This window comes from Annulohypoxylon maeteangense (assembly GCF_022496945.1).
Source record: "Annulohypoxylon maeteangense strain CBS 123835 unplaced genomic scaffold GGS22scaffold_2, whole genome shotgun sequence".
Taxonomy (NCBI): domain Eukaryota; kingdom Fungi; phylum Ascomycota; class Sordariomycetes; order Xylariales; family Hypoxylaceae; genus Annulohypoxylon; species Annulohypoxylon maeteangense.
Window position 1 is genome coordinate 2,766,963 of NW_025953249.1, and position 17,018 is coordinate 2,783,980.

Genomic DNA, 17,018 nt, shown 5'->3' on the forward strand with positions numbered 1-17,018 from the left:
TATTTTTATTAAAATAAAACGTTTATTTTTATAATTAAAATTTTAAATTTTAAACGATAAAATTTTTAATTTTTAAAAAATTTTATTAAATATTAACGATTTTAAAAAATTCGATAAAAAGTTTTTTAATTTATTATTATTTTAAATAAAATTAAAAATTTTTATTTTTATTTTATTTTTCGTAAAATTTTTATATTAACGAAAAATGTTATTTTCGTTAGAGAAACCCTGGCCGCGCAGTATGAGTACATCGTCAAATCCGCGCAGTAGAGCTAATTCGAAAGAGGTATAGCTTGGGGTACTTTGACCGCCATACAAACTCGTATGCGGCCAAGTGTATCTTTTCGCGCAATGTACCTTTTTGGAACACCTATCCTACCGAACAGCTTCAATCAATTATTCTTCTCCCAATCCTTGATCAATTTCTCGATAATTACTATCAATCAAAGGCTGACGATTAGAGCTATGTTTCATCCCAGTTGCATTGCTTGCATCGAGGGTGACATCATAGGAGCTTTGGTTGAAGTTGAAGTCCCTGTTAGAGTGCGATCGGAGGTCTTAGAATTCTATCCCTCTGCCCGAATCTTTTTAATCGAAGATATCTCCTTCATCTTTGCGTATGAACAGCTGAAATTGAGCTTTTACATTGAGTCGATTGAGAGCTTTCAATTAATCGTAATTATAAGAGATTTGATAGCATTTTGAAGGAGAAACAATTGATCAAAGTAGATTGAACGGAATGGGGGCGTTCTAGATACCTTTCGAATGCGCTAGCGTAGATTTTAGCGCTACTGCGCGGATCCGACCATGTACCCATACTGCGCGGCCAGGGTTTCTCTTTCGTTAAATGGAAAATATATATTTAATAATTTAATTTTAATATTTATTAAAAAGTTTAAAAAATTTAAATATTAAATTATTTTTATTTATTATTATTAATATAAATTAAAAAATTAAAAAAACGATATAATAAAAAAAAATTTTATTATTAATATTATTTAAAAAATAAACGTAAATTAAAAACGAATTATAACTTTTTTAAACGTAAAAAGAAAATTATTCGAATTACGGTTAATTATAAAATATATATTTATATTCGTTATTATTTAAATAATAAATATAAAATATAAAAAAATAATTATAAATATTTTTATAATAATTAAAAAAATATAAATCGTATAAAAATAACGAATAATTTTTATTATTAAATTTAAATATAATTTTAAAATTAATAAATTTCGAAATAAATTAAAATTTTATTAATAAATAAAAAAGGAAATTTATCGATTCGTAAAGTTTTTTAAAATTATAAAATAAAATATATTATTATTTAAATTATTAAAAATATTCGAAATATAATAAAAAAATTAAATTTTAAAAAATTTAATATAATAATTATTTTTAATTTATAAAATTAAAAAATTAATAAAATTTTTTAATTTATTAATATTAATAATTAATTTAATATATAAAAATAAAATTATTTATATAAACGTTTTAAAATTTAATAAAATAATATAATTTTTATTAATTTTATTTAAGTTTAAAAAAATTTATTATTATTTTAATATAACGCGGAATATTTATAATAATAAATTTAACTTTTAATATTATTAAATTTAAATAAAAATAATATTTTTTTATTATAATAAACCGCGACGAATATAACTTTTATATTTTTTATATTTTTTTTTATATTCGAAATTAAAATTTAATAATAATTCGTATATTATTTAATATTATTATTAAATAAATTAATAGTTTAAAATTTAAATAAAAATTTCGATATATAATAATTAATAATAATATTATTAAATAAAAAATTATTCGCGAAAATTTTACGTATATAATATTTAAAATATTATTAATTTATAAAGTTTTTTATTTTTTATATATTCGTTACGTAAAAAAAAACTTTATTTAAACGTATTTATATTTATAAGTTTAATATAAAAACGTACATTTATATATTAAAAACTTTATATCGTAAAATAATTAAAAATAATTATTATAATTTTATTAAAAAAAATATTAATATTTATTAAAATTTTAAATAATATATTAATATTCGTTACATTTTTAAAATATACGGAAAAAAATTATTTATATAAATTTATTTCGTTCGAATTAATATTTTTTTATTTTTTAAATATTTAACTTTTAATTTTATTAAAAAATAATACGTAAAATTAAAAATTAATAATATAAAATAATAAATAATAAATTTTAAAATATTATTTAAAAATATTATTATAATTTAATATATAAAAAAAAACTTTTTAATTAAAATTAAAATTATAATAAATAAACATTAAAAAAATTAATTATTTTTAATTAATAATTTTTTTAATTAAAAATTTAAAGTTTTATTTTTTACCGCGTAAATTATAATTAAAAAAAATTTTTTAAAAATAAAAAAAACTTTAAATAATAAAAATTTAATTACGATTATTTATTTTTAAAACCGTGTTATAATATTTAATTATAAAAATATTAATCCCGAATTTTAATATATTATTTTTAAATTATAAAATTTTTTATATATTAATATTTTTTTTTATTTTTATTATTAATATTAAAAATAATAATTATTTTATAAATATATTTTCTTTTATTAATTAAATTATTAATTAATTATTAAAAATTATTTTAAATAATTTATTTATATATAATAAAAAAATAAGTTTAAAATTTATAAATAAATTCGAAAGTTATTTAAAAATAAAATTTTTAATAAAATAATTAATATATTAATATTTATAAAAATTAATTTCGCGAAAATAATAAATAATTTTTAAAAGAAAATTTACGAAATTTACGATTTTTTTCGAGAAAAATTTACTAATTAAAAAAAATATAATTAAAAAATAAATATATTAAAAAGAAATATATATTAATTATTATAAATTATGAAAAATTATAATATTAACGATATAAATAAAAAAATAAACGAAAATTTATAAAAATAAAATATATAAAATTTATTAATAATTAATATTAAAATATATTTATTTATTATTTAATTTATTATTTATTACTTATTTATTATATATTTTTTCATAAATAAAAATAATAATTAAATTAATTTTATATTTTAATATATAATAAAAAATATATTTATAATATTATAATTTATTTTATAACGTTTTATATTATAAAACGTTTTATATTTTATTTTAATTTTACCGTTATTTAATATTTAATATATAATATATTTTTTAAAACTTAAATATATTTTATTATTTATTTTATTATTTATTTTACCGTTCGTTATATAATTTATAACATTAAATTTATTAAAAGAATTATTATTAAAAAAATTATTAAAAAATAAAATAAATTTTAATATATATTAAATATTTCCCGTTTTAATATATTATAATATTTTTTTTTATATTTTTATTATTATTTAATATAATTTTAAATCGTTTATTTAATTGATTATTATATAACGATATATTAAATTTATTATTTAAATTATATTAATTATAAATATTATTAAAAATTATATTATAAATATTAAAATTATAAAAACCGTATAAATACGTATTATTAAATTTTTCGAATATATTATTATTAAAATAAAAACGTTTTATACTTTTTTAATTAAAACGTATTTTTAATTATAATTTAAAGAAATTTTTTCGTCGTTTTTTTACGTATTATTAAAATTTATCCGTAAAATAATTAATAATAAAAAGTAATATCGATGTTTTTTTAATTTTTAAATTTTTAAAAAATAAAAAGATTTAATTATTAAAAAAAAATTAAATAAAATAAATAAAAATATATTCGATAAAAATATTTTTTAAAAAATATATTTTAAAGTTTTAATAATTTATAATTATTTTAAAATTTTTATTATTTAATTTATTTAATAATTATATTATATATATAAATAACGAATAAAAATTAACGATTTTAACATTTATTTAAAACTTAATCGTTTCGAAATAATTAATTTAAAAATTATTTTAAACTTTAACGATTTTACGACGATTAATAATTTAACGACGAATTTAAATATAATTAATTTCGGTAAATTTAATAATATAATAACGGGAAATATTTTAAATAAAAACGGTTATTTCGAAATAAAAATTTTTAATTAATTTAATAATTTAAATTAAATTATTTAAATCGAAAAAACGATATATATTTATAAAAAAAAATATTAAATTAAAATTATTATTATACGAATTATTATACGATATATTAAAAAAAATGTATTTATATATAAAATTTATATTAAATTATTTATATTTTTTTAAAAAATAATATAATATATATTAAATTTAATTAATAATTTAAATATACGGTAAAATTCGTTAAAAAAATAATAAAAAAATTATATAAATTAATTCGTTATAATAATAATTTTTAATGTTAATTAAATATTTACGGTTAATTTTTTATTTTCGTTATTAAAATTAAAATTAAAATTAAAAGTTTTTTTATTATTATTTTTCGCGAGTTTTATTTTAAATTAAAGTTTTAATATTTTAATAAAAAAAATTTATTTTTTAAAAATTAATATAAAAAAATATAAGCGATAATTATTATTTAAAACGTAAAAATAATAACGTTTTTCGCGTAATATTTTATTATTAAATATATCGATAAAAATTAATTTTAAAAATAAAAATAAAAAAAGTTTTTTTCGATTTTTAATTTATTTTTTAATAAATTTTTAATAATTATTATTAATAATATAATATTTATAATACGTTATAAAATAATAAATGCCGTTATAATTAAAATAATATAAATTAAATAATAATTTTAATTTAAAATAATTCGAATAATAAAAATTAATAAATTAAAATAAAAACTTATATTTTTAATTTTTAAAAAATATCGAAATAAATATTTAACGTTAATTTAATATAATAATTAAATATAAATATATATATAATAATATACGTTAATAAATTATTTTATAATTTACGTAAATAAATTAAAATTAATAATAATATTAAAATTACGTTATTATAAAATATATTAAAAATATTATATTTTTATTTTATATTAATTAATAAAAAAACGCGATTAATTAAACGTTTAACGTATTTTATTATATAAATTATAACGTAATAATTAATATATTTATTATAATATCGTAAAAAACTTATTAATAAAATTTTTTAAAAATAATGGGGTAAAATACCGGTACTTTAATATAAAATCTACAATATAAATCGTAACTTTAACGAACAGGAAAAAAGATAACGCTACCCGTTATAACAAATAGAATCGATCTAATAGCGCAAGTACGGTGATCTCATTTCCGTGTGGGGTGTGACCATAGAGGCGAATCTCGTCTATCGAGTTCCAAATCTTCCAAGGGAATTCGCACTGTATTTTATATGGTAATTCTAGCTGATGCACCATCGATATACAGTAAAAATACAGTACAGCTTCGCTGACATACCACATACAAACGCTCCCCCCTTTATCAATAAGCTCTCATGTTATTGGAAAGCATCAATTATTCTATCAATCATCATGGTCACCTCGCATTTGCTACGTTCTAGACAGGGCTATGAGGCGGCCATTGTGAGCCAAACAATCTGCCACGCGATTTCGACTTCAGGCGCAGGCGTTTGCTAGACTTTCGTATTTATCGCATCGCATCTCATCCGATACCGCGTCAGCCACTTTCGTCAATATCGTCCCGAATAGCATCAATCTTACTTGGAACCTGATCGAATCGTCTGAATACCTAAGTTGGGAGAATCAATTCATGCACCGATTCTACTTTATTGAACTGGCAAACCCTAGTCCCACAATTCCATTTTCTACTATCCTATCTGGCGCCGTTGAAAATGACATCCTTGTAATATCGGGCTTCAGCAATACTCTCTAGAATATCTTCTTTGGCCTGATGCAACCCTTGTTTCGTTGGCGCATTCCGTATAATCTCTCTAGGGCACCATCGTCGTGCAGCTTCCTTCAGAGAACTAACATCTAGGATCCGATGGTGCAGATAGTCGACTACCTTCTTATAAGGCTCTTTTCGAAGAAATGCCCGATCCGCATGGACACTGTTGCCGGCTAGTAGTGCACCTCGCTCTGGTATATGCTTCTTGACATATGCGAGAAGCTCGTCTGCCGCCTGTTCCGGCGTCACTGTTGATGCCACCACCGCTGCTGTTAAGCCACTTTTCGCATGTGTACGGGTGCACCACTCATCCATTTTGTCCATCCTCTCCTGCGATTGGTGGATGACTATTCCCCAGCCATTCTCGTCCACGACATCTAGCGTGCCTGTGGTAATGATGCAGAAAATCTCGATAATTTCCTCTTGATCGGGATTGAGACCTGTCATCTAGCAGCGTATGTCAATTTCACTGTCTTACCAAAGGTGATAAAGCCGGAAGAGTTACCTCGCAATCAATCCATACTAGCGCTCCGTTGCTTGCCATGGTTACTATAACTTCGTAGAAGTGGCTTGAGACTTATGGTGATAATGGATAGAAGACGAAAGAAACTCGAATTTCCGTTTAATGTTTGACAAGACGATGGTTCATCAGTTCTGGAGAACGATGCGATGAAAAAAGATCATGTGTTAGAACGCGATTACATAAGCAGTGAACAGGCTTAACAAGGCATCCATATTAACTCCCAATACGCAAATAGACCACACCATTTTTTTTAATAAATTCTGACATCAATGTGCGTATAGCTCATGTTCGACTTCTGCCTTCTAACTTAATATCTACCTACCTATATATACCTAGGTTGCAAATCCAACTTCAACGTAGCTGGCCCCTAACCCCTGAATTCATTACCGTACCACTATAAATCCCTACATGTAATACTAGACTTGAGTCTAATAATGAGTACATTACATTACGAAATACGCGACAAAGAGAATATACGCAAATAAAAGGAAAAAGTAAGTAGGTGGATAGGTGGTAACTCAGGTCTTATATGTATCGGCACGTGGGTTATCACTTCATACTGCCACACCAGCGTCTTCACCACCTTTCTATCACTTTCTCATCTTGACAGACCCCTCTCACTTTGAATTCAGGCGGCATCTTCCCGAAGCGGACTTATGCTGAGGCTTGGACTGAGTTGTGGTGTTGACCGACGTTGACTGTGATATAGATGGTGAAGACTCGGGCCATTGGTAGGTCGATTCATGCATAGATAAAGATGTCATCGTGGGGCTAGAGATTGTAGGGTATAAATGTGAAGATAGAAGTGATGATGAATTAGATGGAGTATGAGATATCTGTTTTGTAGGCAAGTGTCCTAGAGGGGTTTCACCAATGTCATACGACTCGATTCCAGAATGTTCTGTCGAAGACGGCGGCTGGTTGATTGGATTCTCGGGAGTGATAGAAGGGAGGTCTATGTAAGTCGCGATTTCATCGTGTTGGGACTGCCATATGTTATTTGTTTCAATTGTAGAAGACGGAAACGTGGACAAAATCGTTGATGGTGAACTGAGTAATTTCGGCGTTTTTGAATGATGACCGTGACTTGGTTTCTTATGGGCACGGCCACATAGAATTGGAAGTGGAAATAGGAGATGAACCAAATACATTACGTTTTCTCGTGTGAACAGGCTCCTAAACGAATGTGTGGGTGAATTATTTAGTCATGACATAAAGTTGGAAGGCAGCCATATTTAATTATATCAATCACAACGACAAACCTCCAGGCCTCTGAGTGCAGTAAAACTATATCATCTGTAAATATGTAAAACATCTATCTAGACTCTATCAATTAGTACCTACCAAGCGACGATCTAGGCCTCAGCTGATACGAATGGTTTTCATGTTGAACTGGATGACCGTGATAGGGGATATTCATCTTATATTGACAAGCAAACCCGAAGTCTTGAGTGGGTTGAAGAGTAACACATAATCAACTCGAGAGTGGAAATATAAATGTAATAATTCTTGTCACATGGAATTAATTTCTATTATAGATTTACTTTAGAGCAAACTAACAGCTAAGAACTCCCTTGTTTGTGTAACAGTGGTGTGATGCCTTCTGGATATTATCACTGGTCTCTTCCCCTGGCAAGTAAGCTGTCAGATAGAATTGTCGGTGATTGGAAAACCTCAAATGCCTAAATGGTGTTGTTCATATCTATGGATACTGTGGGTACCCTTTCCGCCTCGGAGGGTGATGTTCGTGGACCATGTCGGCCTTCCTGATGTTATTGTCTTTATAGTTTCGCAGAACTAGCGACTTCGACTTAAGAAGACTAGACATGTATTCGCATTCTAACTCGTAAATGGTAAATTGAGATATACTTATATGAGATGTATAAAAGATTTACGAATATATATGAATAACTCCTATACCAAGAGCAACTGTATGCATACCTACAAAGGGACCAATGGGGTACTTGACTAGGTTTGCGGGGCAACAGGCAGTATCAAGACGGCGCGCCCTTTAGTCGATTCAGCTGGTGACTTACCCGAGACAATTGTGAGCTGGCTGAAAATAAAAGCTTCATATATAGTCCGATGTTCTTGAATTGACCATTAAATAGAACTTAATTTAGAATTAATTGGAATATTTCAACATGGGTGATCCTGAAAATCTACCCTCAACATCTATCCGCTACCTGTCCACAACTGAAGCTTATGATCGATGGGCGGCAGTCTACGACACAGACGGTAATTTCCTACAAGCGCTCGATACCATCGAGCTAAAGACGCTATTTCCGCAGTTTTTGCGATTATTAAAATCGCCTGAACCGTGGCGCATCGTGGATCTAGGTTGTGGAACGGGCCGCAACACTGCACTCCTCCTCACAGTCCCGGATATAGAGGAAGTGATTGCTCTGGACTCAAGCAGGGGAATGCTTGAAGTGGCGAGGTCGCGACTAAATGAGGCGAATGATCGAATTAGTATACCGAGTCGAGAACCCGCGGGAGAGACCCCTAAGCTACATCTGCAGGTCTTCGACATGATTATGTCGCCATCGCCCCCAAAGTCCGCGCAACAGGCTGACGGCGTTGTCTCGACTTTAGTGGCCGAGCATGTGCCGCTGCCAACATTTTTCTCGCAAGTCTCGCAGATTCTGAGACCGGGCGGCCTGCTCTTACTCACCAATATGCATGCGCACATGGGTGGGATCAGCCAAGCCGGATTCGTGGACGCCGAGACGGGTGAGAAGATCCGGCCGATAAGTTACGCGCATACGGTCGCGGATGTCGTGGCGGAGGCGAGAAGATGGGGTTTGGAAGTGATGGAAATGGGAGACGGATATGAAACTGGGATCAAGGAGATAAGGGTAAACGAGACCATGGTTGAGAAATTAGGCCCTAGGAGTAGGAAATGGGTTGGTGTTACGTGTTGGTTCGGAGGCCTATTTAGCAAGAGTGAAAATCAATAGAATTGCATACCGTCAAAGAGCCACCATCCTCGATTGGTTAGATGATAATCACCCCCAAACTTGCCTTCTGCAATTAATACTGTTGGTATATACACTAGCTCCCTTTCATGGTGCTGACTGTGATAACGAGAATTATCGTCATTTGCTGGCGACGGAGGGCTCATGGCTTATGGCTTACATGCGATGTGGGGTGTCGTTGGAGAGGGATGGCAGTTGAGTCCGTCAACGAAGAAATAAAAAGCTTTAAACCTAGGATACCCATAGCTGACTGAATTATCGGGATGAGTTTAACTGGGATCGGGTAGTCGGTGTCGCTTATCCTATTGAATATCATTGAACGTCTCTCTTAAGAAAAGTGACATAGGTAAGTTGATATTACGGAGGTAGCTTTTCTCTTAATATAGGCGATAGGGGCTAACAAGCCATATGCTAATAGGGTAGGATGCCGCAGAATATCTACGATCAAGATGATTTTTTCGAGAGATATATCACCTTGGACCGTCAAGTTAAAGGGCTCATAGGTGCCCGAGAATGGCCTCAACTGAGAGCATTGCTTCCAGATCTCAATGGTCTCGATATACTGGATTTAGGTTGCGGGTTTGGCTGGTTTTCTCGGTTTGCAAGAGAAAACAGTGCAGCGTCTGTCCGCGCGATCGACTTCTCTCAAAATATGTTGGATAGAGCACGGGTGATGACCGATGATGAAAAGGTCACGTATGAGAGGGCTGATCTCGATGAACTAATATTGCCGGAAAACCAATATGACCTCGTTTTTAGTTCTCTTGCCTTCCATTATCTCGTTCACTTACCGAATTTAATCAAGGAGATAAGCAAGAGTTTGAAACCGTCAGGTCGGCTCGTTTTCTCTATTGAGCATCCAATATACACCGCGCCGTCGAATCCTGCCTTCCTGGTGGATGACGAGAGAAAGAAAAAGATCTGGCCACTGGATGATTACCGGAAAGAAGGATCAAGAACGACTAAGTGGTTTGTAGATGGTGTCCAGAAACAGCATCGAACAATCGGCTCTTATATCAATATTGTGTTAAGCAGTGGCCTTCAGCTTACAGACTTTATTGAATGGCTTCCAACGGAAGAAGAACTAAAGGTATATCCAGCTTCGGAAGATGATGGAATAAGACCAAAATTCCTGTTGGTCGGGGCGATGAAATGTTGAATGTTCAAGGTCAAAGTTATGGCTGCCTGGAGTACGAAGCCCAGGAAAGTTTATTGATAACTTTGGAACCGTAAACTGCATATATAGGATATGTACCTACATATGCATTATTGATGATATATGCAGCTAAAGACTACAGCTCATATTAATCTCGTACTGAGGCAGATAGATCTTCAAGAGTTACGAATCAATTCCGATTATCATATTCAAATTAACTGACTCTGTAATCATGTTCATTGTCCTTTTATTGAAATCTCCTCCGTCGAATTAGTTTTTACCATTTCCAGCTTGTAGTAATGAGAGGTACCTTGGTAGATAGGTTAGATAATGACGGTTAAATATCGGCAATATCAGCGATATCCTTGTAAGTTGTAACATTGGACAAACTGGATAGGCCAGGGATCATCTCCCAAGCTACCCGTGCAGCCCGTGGACCGTGGACGATAGACCTGCGCTTGTCGTCATCCCTTAATGCGACACAATGTTCGACTTTGACAGCTGAATTACGAACATTGGTCTTATTGTCGCGATATTCTCGGTCAATTTGCAACGCACTACCTGTAACACGACAAGATCCTGCAACTAATTATTCATTACACCTGTCGCGCTTCTAGATACGATAGATACGATACTTGGAGAACCTGGAGATCAACTTGGAGACCGTACTAGGAGCTTCCTTGTCCGAGCGACCAGATCGACCATAGCTCTAAGCTATCGAACAATTGACCATTCGAGGCCTCGTCCATCAACTCACGAAATTATCTAAATCCTGGCACTAGGCTGGGGAGGAATGATTGGGGAATTCTGGCAGGGACAACTACAATAACATCTGCTTGAATGCAACCCTTGAATCCCTTCCTAGCCTCTTTCTTCAAACCAGGAAGTCCCATCGTCGCCCAGTGTTCTCCTGTCCACCACTATATCCTTCTTGTCCCGACTACCGAGTTTTTCCTTACCTCCCGCGAAACCGAAAGCGGCCTGTCTCTGTCAGATATCGTAGGATCTGAAGACTTTCTGGGAAGCCATGTACTCCGAATTCCCAGTCCGGCTACCGCTGCGGGAGGGAAGGACTCGGTCGGAAACTTGCGCGAACAAAGGGGCAAGCCAAAACAATACTCAACATCAAATGGGCGCAGCGTCGTTATTAAGGATAACTTCGTTTTTAGTAATAAGGGTAAGTGAAGTCCTCTAAGCAATGCGACCGACCCGTTTTAGCGCATTGCCCTTTATCTAACAGACCGTACTGTGGCAGGATTCAAGACGCTTGCTCAAGCACAGTTACTAAATGATGCTGTTTGGCACACCGATACCATCGAACCACGACAATGGCTTATATACTATATATCACGACCCTTAATTGGCATCTGGGCAGACAGGGAGATACCGCGTGCTATATTCATAGAGGGTATGGCCAAGAAGAAGCTTGCGGAGGCCAAGCAGGTAGCAGCCATCGAGAATGGTGAGCCCAGCTTACCACGGAAGAAGGAAATTAGGAGTTTTCACGATCTGTTAAACCATTTCCCGATGATCGCAAGGCAAATGCAACCCGGACTAGAGAAGCTGTTCAGGGAGTTCACCATGATTTTCGAGAGGCCATTGCCCCCTCCTCCGTCCGCGACACATATCCCCGATCCTGTCCCAGATGGCCCCATCGTGACTGCTATGAAAAGAGCCCGTTCCAACAGCTTATCCGCGCGAAGAAACAGTCTAGATGGACAAGAAAGTTCACGTTCCCGACCAACTGAGAGTTTCTACACCGAAGATGATGAAGATGTTATGAGAGCTTCGTTGGAGACGGCCGTAACGAATGCCATTGACCTATTTCAAAGTGTTGACAATCAGCAGCTTTCCATGCTCGGTGCGACGACTGAACTTACCGGGCCGGTCGTTGAACGGCTAATTGAACGCTATGTCAGCGAAAATGTTCATAATCTTATTTGGCCCAGGTTAGCTGCGATGCGACGCCCAGATGATCTTGAGCTTGAAGCGAAAATACGGCAGATGGAATTCATCGACATATCACAATTAGGCATTTTCATCGAAGGTGGCCCTAGAGCCAAGCACGAGCTCACCTTTAGGCTCGGCCGTGCAGTCGACGAGTTTCGCAAGATGACTCCATCTATGTCTCCGCAGGAAATGATGGAGATTTTACTGTCGACGATGAAAGCCGCTACGCAATTAACTGAGCAATCACAACTCAGTACCGAGTCTAATCCAGCATCTGAAAAGCCTACCATCACTGTTAATGCCGATACACTGGTATCTCTGCTTCTATTTGTCCTGATTCGGTCAGGTGTAAAACACCTCCAAGCTCGATTAATCTATATAAAACACTTTGTCTTCATCGACGATGTGGATAGCGGCGAGATAGGGTACGCTCTTAGTACATTCGAAGCTGTACTTTCATATTTATCTACGGATTCGAGCAGCTTAAGAAGGGCGAGCCGTCGGAATAAAGCTCTATGGGATGCTACTAAAAAAGGCGACATGGAGGAGCTCAAGAGAATGATGGACCCTGATGCAGACTCTATTGATGATGAAGAACACCTTTCCTCCCCGATATCGAATCATGCACCTTCGGTTAGTTGGAGTATGGTTAACGGGTCATCAAGGAGGTCCTCGACAGTGTTCGCGCCATCGGAATCTTATTCTCAAGGATCAGGATTAAGCCACGTGTTCCCATTTCAAAGTCAGGCAACGAACGATTCTTCTATACCCTCGGCGAAGAGGATCAAGAGAGTTTCTATGGACACGAGGAGTATGTCAAGTGGCTCCGAATATTCTTATCACTCTAGAGCCGGGAGCGTCGTCACACTCGGAAGCGGCCTAGAAGGTGATACGTCGATTGAACGATTGTGTCAGACTGAAGATGCGTTTGGAGAATCAATCCCGATGATGGCTATCCAAAATGAGCGAGCAGAAGTATTAAAGTATTTGGTTTCACTCGATGATTATTTCCCAGCCAATGTTATTCTGGATGACTGCAATAATGAAGGTACCAGCCTGCTAAGCGCTGCTGTTCAACTCGGTCGCACCGAGCTAATTGATATCATTCTCGATTTTGTCGTGGCGTCGACTCCCGAACCGCAGATTCGGAATTATCTCTCCTTGCAGGATAGTCGGGGCCGAAGCGTCGCACACTACCTCTTCCACGCGCCGTCCCTAATCGCGCGCATCGGTAAATTGCTTCCCTGGCGGCAAAAGGATAAAAATGGTCAAACACCACTGTTTGCTCTTTGTCGCTCGTACGACCACCAAAACTATCACGATATGGTCGAGGCCGGCATTGAAGTAGCGACACAGGCGCAGGGCGACAACCAGCCCCTTCACCTGGATCAGCACGTGGACTCGAAGGGAAATACCCTCTTGCATATCATTAACGATCACCAACTGGCAGTTAAAATTCTTATACAGTGTGATGTCGATGTCAATGCAACAAACGACAAGAAATTTACCGCTCTGATGGTAGCGAGCAAATACGGTCGCTTCGAAATGGTTAGAGCGATGTATTCAGACCCGAGAGTAGATGTATACGCCAAGGAACTGCGTGGACTCACCGCAGTAGAATTAGCAAAGGATGATGATGTTCGCAACAAGATCGATGACTTGACTCTATTCACTATGCCACCTGCCGAAGACGGTCGCATTACGGGTGTCGTTAGGTCATTTTTTGTTGAAGATGCTACTATCCGACTTGTTCTCAAATCGGGTGCCCCCGTAGATCGTCAGAGTTATGCGGTCACTACTTGTCGTCGCTCCTTTGCAGATTTTGAGCGCCTCGCTAACCTACTATCTGTCGAGAATCCGGCATCATGGATACCAAAAATATCAAGTCAACGGTCGCCATTCCAGATCCCTTCAAAGCCTTCAAGGGCCGTTTTGAAGGACCTCCAAATACGAACAGACTCGTTCTTAAAAATACTCTTAGCTCATCCTACTTTTGCGACACATGAAATGTTGTGGGAGTTCTTCCTCGTGCCCGATGTACAAACGGACATGATAGAGCAGCGCAGCCGTTTAAAAGCCGCGACCAGAGCTGAGAAGGTAAGAGACGAGTTTGAGCCTCTCGAAGATATCCGCGAAGTGGAACAGTTTGTGGACCATGCCCGAGATATGGTCCGTAGTGTCAACTACTCAACTAAAAGTGTGGCGCGGCGGGCCAATGCTATCGGCGTCGTTGCTAACGGTATGGACCATACCCCCTAAAACAAGTTGATGTTCAATTCTAACAGACTATTAGACTTCTACGATGCAGCGAGTGAAGTATCGCGAGAGGTTGCTAACCTTGCGTTTGTCCCGCAGACTCATATATCTGCGTTTGAGGCTTATGTTTACACGCTTATACCACCACAATCTAATCCGTCATACTTATTTCATAATTCTTTCTTAGCTGTCCAATCTACCATCCAGGCTATGCTCTTATCTCTATCTCGACCACCTCAACTTGTTACTCAAATTGTATCTTGTCGCAAAGCAATTGAACGCAATTACAACTCCGTTTCACGCTCAACAAGATGGCCCCTTGGTCTGCTCGACGAAACACGCCAACGACTCAACGAGGATAGGGAAGAAAGGGCAAGACGCGCCCAGACTGAGGTAGATACTTTGAGCAAGGAACTCCGGTATACACAACAGACGGTGGCAAGTGAGCTAGCTGGATGGGAGGAGATGCACGAACGTATGGGTCGCAGAGCCATACGAGAGTTCGCTAGGGGCATGCTCGTCTTGGAGCGTGAGCGACTACAAGGTTTACGCAGGGCACAGCGAAAACTACAAGACTTGCATTTGGACTTTGACAATGGACCCCAAGAATCAGATGCTAGTAATAATGAGGAGGGCGATGTAATCGAAAACGGCGTTGGCAAGGATCCTGCGGAGGGCGAGCCTAGTACATCTAGCGAGGCGTTTGCGGATAGAGTAGAATAGACATCGGTGACGGTTTGAGGTGGTGACTCGGGACACCTCAGTAAAGAGCCGTTGAATAACAATTCTGAAATCGTTGCAATTATCACCGCCACTCCAGCTATCCTTGGATGTTGTCCTACCCGGGATCTAGCTCTCCCGTGTTCGCGCCGCAATTTAATCATCAACCCTTACATCATATTGTACCGCCTCAGAATAAGTGAAGCGACAGCTTGAAAAACCGGGAGGCAGCCCAAGGACATATTATACCCAAGTTACGACGGTTTATGATGCCGTATGATCGTGTTCAGCTGTGTAAATGTGGCTTTGCTGGATATGAAACAGGCCTGATCACCGACGGGCGCTTCGCTTCAGCGGCCAATTTGGACGACCTAGTTACATAGACGGCCCAACAGGTAGCATCCATCCCAAGTTACGTAGCTGCGTAGGTGCGAGGCGCGAGCTAAATAAAATAAGGGAAAAGAGAGACCGGTCGCAGAATAATGGCCGCGGGAAACGAAATAAAGTGCATGTTACTTATCGAGATCTTGGTCGTTGTCCTAGGGTCTTTTGCTTCTACGTCGTAGTTCTCGGCATTTCATGCCGGGCGGCCAATCAATCGAGGCACATCTCTTTGTAAGTAGCTGTGTCATGTTTCTTCTTTTGACATACCGAAGGTCGGTGTTTAAGGTGAATATATTTCCATATTGACAAGACACATGTTGCAAATTTGTTGAGGCGTGATTACCTGTCCCTGTATCTGTATCTGTACATACATACATACCTACGTAGGTGGTCACAAGGAGAGACATTCCCAGCCACTTGATATTTACATCGGCTTATCATCTAGACACAGATCACCATCCACCATCCTTCATCCCGTAAGCATTGTTACTCATACCTACCAAAGCAGCCCGTTTCCGAATACGTAAGTCCGCGACCCGTAATCTCATCGTGATCGCGAATATCATTGATCATCTAGAAGACTAGAAGCATGCATTGATAGACAAACATTACATACATACGTATGATTCCCCCTCATGCATGTATGTAGGTGCATGCGATAGCAAGGAAAGATGACTCACTCGAACGTGGAAAGTGAAGCTAGACCACCTGAGCTACTGTAAACGGGAAGTGGGAAACGAAATGTCAGCGAACGAGAATGGTCCCGGCAGTGGAGATCTGAAACGAAAAACCTAAACGGGAATGGACTTGAAACGAAACATTCTCTTTCCCTTTTTTCTCCATCATGTTTGTTGCCCGCTGCCCGCTCTGCCCGCTATTTACATGTCACCGGGGCTAGTTGCTGATGGCCAATCACGGCGCTTGACGCGTCGCGGTAGCTGCGAATAGTTACTTGTCGTGACTTCCTGTGGGGATGAGGAAACGGGCGAATCAGGAGCGAGCGCGGGGATGGTGGGGCCTTCCGGGCGTGGAACACGCAGATTGCGGCGTTCTTTCGTGGCATTTTACGCGCCGGGGGAGGCTGTGCTTGTAAGTTGTTGCTTTTAGGTCCGCTTACCTTTTTTATCAACCGTCCCACCTGACATATGATCTTGGTCGATCCACGCAAGC

At 35.6% G+C, this 17,018-nt stretch overlaps 4 protein-coding genes across 4 annotated transcripts; 3 read left to right on the top strand and 1 right to left on the bottom strand.

The window, feature by feature from the left end:
* Positions 1-5,475: 5,475 nt before the first annotated feature.
* On the bottom strand, positions 5,476-6,642 carry GGS22DRAFT_153715 (ribonuclease H-like protein). Its single transcript, XM_047959904.1, has 2 exons — positions 6,387-6,642; positions 5,476-6,328 (listed from the first exon to the last, which is right to left on the bottom strand). The coding sequence occupies exons 1-2, from the start codon at positions 6,423-6,425 to the stop codon at positions 5,807-5,809; spliced, it is 561 nt and encodes a 186-aa protein (XP_047823194.1). The 5' UTR covers positions 6,426-6,642; the 3' UTR covers positions 5,476-5,806.
* A 1,837-nt stretch (positions 6,643-8,479) lies between these two features.
* Positions 8,480-9,373, top strand: GGS22DRAFT_153717 (S-adenosyl-L-methionine-dependent methyltransferase). Its single transcript, XM_047959905.1, has one exon. It carries the CDS (start codon positions 8,549-8,551, stop codon positions 9,362-9,364), a length of 816 nt encoding a protein of 271 aa, XP_047823195.1. The 5' UTR covers positions 8,480-8,548; the 3' UTR covers positions 9,365-9,373.
* A 303-nt stretch (positions 9,374-9,676) lies between these two features.
* GGS22DRAFT_70339 (methyltransferase type 11) lies at positions 9,677-10,719 on the top strand. The gene is made up of 2 exons (XM_047967853.1): positions 9,677-9,728; positions 9,806-10,719. The coding sequence occupies exon 2, from the start codon at positions 9,807-9,809 to the stop codon at positions 10,539-10,541; it is 735 nt and encodes a 244-aa protein (XP_047823196.1). The 5' UTR covers positions 9,677-9,728; position 9,806; the 3' UTR covers positions 10,542-10,719.
* A 548-nt stretch (positions 10,720-11,267) lies between these two features.
* GGS22DRAFT_70350 (VPS9 domain-containing protein) lies at positions 11,268-15,735 on the top strand. Its single transcript, XM_047967854.1, has 3 exons — positions 11,268-11,715; positions 11,794-14,727; positions 14,782-15,735. Exons 1-3 carry the CDS (start codon positions 11,379-11,381, stop codon positions 15,465-15,467), a joined length of 3,957 nt encoding a protein of 1,318 aa, XP_047823197.1. The 5' UTR covers positions 11,268-11,378; the 3' UTR covers positions 15,468-15,735.
* The last annotated feature ends 1,283 nt before the right edge of the window (positions 15,736-17,018 follow it).